Source organism: Stegastes partitus, unplaced genomic scaffold (assembly GCF_000690725.1).
Source record: "Stegastes partitus isolate 25-593 unplaced genomic scaffold, Stegastes_partitus-1.0.2 Scaffold280, whole genome shotgun sequence".
NCBI lineage: Eukaryota > Metazoa > Chordata > Actinopteri > Pomacentridae > Stegastes > Stegastes partitus.
Window position 1 is genome coordinate 37,414 of NW_007578011.1, and position 3,464 is coordinate 40,877.

At 48.2% G+C, this 3,464-nt stretch overlaps 1 protein-coding gene across 1 annotated transcript; it reads right to left on the reverse strand.

The window, feature by feature from the left end:
* Positions 1-8: 8 nt before the first annotated feature.
* Positions 9-3,217, reverse strand: h3f3c (H3 histone, family 3C). The gene is made up of 4 exons (XM_008282637.1): positions 3,111-3,217; positions 1,925-2,068; positions 1,492-1,645; positions 9-1,402 (listed from the first exon to the last, which is right to left on the reverse strand). The coding sequence occupies exons 2-4, from the start codon at positions 2,050-2,052 to the stop codon at positions 1,274-1,276; spliced, it is 411 nt and encodes a 136-aa protein (XP_008280859.1). The 5' UTR covers positions 2,053-2,068; positions 3,111-3,217; the 3' UTR covers positions 9-1,273.
* Between the last annotated feature and the right edge of the window lie 247 nt (positions 3,218-3,464).

Sequence of the window (3,464 nt, forward strand, 5' to 3'; positions counted from 1 at the left end):
AGCCTCAGTTTGTTTTAACACCTATTTATTACCACCATAATATGAGAAATTTGGAAAATACAAAGATCAGCTTATTTATATGTCTGAAAATCTCGAGGAATAAGAAAAATATAAAAGAAAACAAATATGAGGTTATATTGTGTATCACAAATTTTGAGAAAGGGACAGATTTAATGCTCAGATCTACAGAGACTGCAGGAGACACACAGACCCTAAACATGCAGAGTAACTTCCACTAGGATGTCAATTCATACTGTTGTGACGAGTCTACCGGCGGTCTGTGGCCACAGAGACAGAAGCGTAAAGTGTGAGGACTGATCTACAGCGAACAACTGAATAGAGGAGACGGTGAAGCACCGCGCTGCGTGGCTGCCATTAGAATGGTGTTTCCTTGGAAAACAGAGAAGCCCTTCCTGATTTAACAAATCACATCACTGTAAAAAGAAAAAACTGATAATCATGTCGACAATATCAATTGCTTTTTTTCTTTTTTGATAATTTTGGAAGTGGTAAAGGAAGAGATGCTCCTCCATGAATTATATGTGTAAAAAAAATAGACACCATATCCACAACAATAATCAATATTTTTAAGCAACCAAGAGATTCTTGTTTGTTGAGTACAACTGGTTTGGCAGATCGGAGCTCACAGGTCCACACAAACAGACCAGCAGTCCATCCCCTCCCAGAGCAGATCACACAGGTGAAGGAGGCGGACTGGAAAGGTAAGGCGAGCCATCGGGCTGCAGCTGCAGAGCAACAGGGGAGTTTGGGTGCAGAGGGACGGACTGGGTGGGAGAGGAGGAGGGTGTCCAGAGGGTGCCCGGGCCTCGGGACTAGTTTTAATAGCACCCTGCTGTGGAAGTTGCAGCTCCCCTTAAGCAGACTAGTCCCTTGGCCGTGTCCCTCTGCTTTGACTCTGTTTGCCACACAAACTGCACCCACTGACCTTCATGTTGTGAAGCACCACCCAAACCAGCGATGCACGTTTGAGTATGTGTGTACATGCGCGTCTGATCTGCGAAACCTTTTACATGCACGAAAAAGGTACCCTAAAAACATTTGGTGAAGACAAAAAATCTATGAGAGACCAGACTTCAACATATTTCTATCTCTTCATAATCAGGATTACTCTAAAGTCTACTGAGAAGGTGGACAGGCTGGGGGCGGAGGGCAACAGGGATGGGAGGAGGTGGGCAGCTGGGGTAAGACACAGGAGCCAGGGCAGGGACGGGTAAAGAAAAACTGGACACAGGTGAAACATCAGAGAGGCCGTCTAGGCGCGCTCTCCACGGATGCGGCGTGCCAGCTGGATGTCTTTGGGCATGATGGTGACACGCTTGGCATGGATGGCACACAGGTTAGTGTCCTCGAACAGACCCACCAGGTACGCCTCGCTGGCCTCCTGAGCAGACAAGAGGGACGACACACGTTTGTAGCAGAGCTGTGTTTGAAGTTGCACTAATGTGAGCTGTGACGCTACGGCTAACGAACCTGCAGGGCTCCGATGGCGGCGCTCTGGAAACGCAGATCAGTCTTGAAGTCCTGAGCGATCTCTCTCACCAGGCGCTGAAAGGGCAGCTTACGGATCAGCAGCTCAGTGGACTTCTGGTACCGACGGATCTCTCTCAAAGCCACGGTACCGGGCCTGAAACACACAACCAAGCTCTAGGTCAATACACCATTTAAATACGAATTAACTGCCAAGGAATTGGTACTTTATTCAGGACTGATTATCAGAAAAATGCTGAATACGGGATGTGATCATTGGTCAGAACTAGTTCTGAGTGAACGTCATTAGAGAGAAGAAGCAGCCAGAAATCTTCAAAATGAGAATATAAATCTCAAATGTAAGTCAGCAATGCTTAACAAAAATACCAACACAGATGAACAAAGAGCATTACAGCATTTTCAGAATGAGCGTTACCTGTAGCGATGGGGCTTCTTGACGCCGCCGGTGGACGGGGCGCTCTTACGGGCAGCCTTGGTGGCCAGCTGCTTACGAGGAGCCTTTCCTCCGGTGGACTTACGAGCAGTCTGCTTGGTACGAGCCATGACGACAGAGAATCACCTGAAGGGAACACAAAGAGAACAACATCAGAAAAGCTGCTGTTTAAACACGTTCTATACATGCATTATCAGTTTCACTCTTTTACATCCTAATAACATCTCGGAGGAAATATGAGATAGATTTTTTTTCTATTTATTTATTGAGACATTTAACACCAACACTTTAATAACAGCTCACAGTATTGTGCTTCTATGTTTGTGTCTTGAGCAGTAAAAGGTTGTCAGACAATTAAAAATAAGTAATTACACTCAGTCTAGCTGCTGTGTTCTCGCTGTTGTTCTGATGCTGGATCCTAAACGCGGTGCTGGACGTCTGCAGAACGCAGACAGAACTCAACAGAACTCAGCCCGGACCGTCTCCATCACACTTCTCTGTCTCCATCCAGCTCCAAGCGTTTCATCTGCACTTATATTCAGGCTCCTGGGAAAACTTTTCCCTCAGGTTTGGCAGCAGCACAAACACACCGCGCCGGGCCAATCAACACACTGCGGGCTCCTGATCCCACCAATCACAGGGCAGCGTCCCAAAACGCACCAATCCGTGGCGCCGCTGCCGTCCTTCCGGACCAATGGTGTCTCGTGATGGAGGCTTTAGGGCGGGACGAGCGGCCCCAAGTCCCGCCTCATACCGCAAGATTATGGCCGCAGACCGAAACGAAGCTACCGACACACGGGCAGTGAGCGGGACGTAAACTTTGACATTTTCCCACTAAAAGACAAAACGTGAGCCCATAAGACCTCCAGCAACAAGCAGGAGACACGTGTAGCTCCCAGAAAACGCTCACAGGCCTGAGAACCGATGGTAGATAAGAGCCCAGAAGCGAGCTCGAAGCCGCCGCTCAAAGTGGAGCAGACACTCCGGCAGTGGAAGTACGGAGCCGTTCTTCTGTGTGGCCGGGCATCGGGCAGCTGCTTCCCTCCTCACTACCGCGTCCAAATAACACGTTATTACCGCTCAAAAACAACTTTATACGTCCACTTTTCTTCACTAAACGGTGAACAATACGATGTGGTTTGAAAAGTGTGAGAGAAATTTGACTTACCGAGGGTGAATTTGAGGCTTTTTCTCCGCGGAGGATACAAGTGTTGTGGTTGTCTGGCAGTGTCAGATATTTACTATCTCTCACACAATGGAAGCGGAGCGAGCAGGAGCAAAATGGCGCCCGCGTCAATCATCTGGCTCCCACAATGCACCGCCGGCGTTTGTAAACATTGTAACTTCATTCCCTCCGTTTGCACACAGCGGGGCGTCTGGACCCGGTCTGGACCCGGTCCGGACCGTAGTCTGGTTCTGATGTGTGGTCTGCCTGCTGCCCTGTTGGCCCGATTTAATGGTTCCCCCGAAAATTTACATTAAAAAATATATAAGAAAACAGAAAGAAAATAAATTCAGGAAG

What these genes read in the sequence shown, in the direction of transcription:
- h3f3c (XM_008282637.1), bottom strand. Translation starts at nt 2,052, where the DNA reads ATGGCTCGTACCAAGCAGACTGCTCGTAAGTCCACCGGAGGAAAGGCT. An exon ending in AAGAAGCCCCATCGCTACAG is followed by an intron (nt 1,646 to 1,924) that starts GTAACGCTCATT and finishes TGTGTGTTTCAG; the next exon opens with GCCCGGTACCGTGGCTTTGA. An exon ending in CCGCCATCGGAGCCCTGCAG is followed by an intron (nt 1,403 to 1,491) that starts GTTCGTTAGCCG and finishes TTGTCTGCTCAG; the next exon opens with GAGGCCAGCGAGGCGTACCT.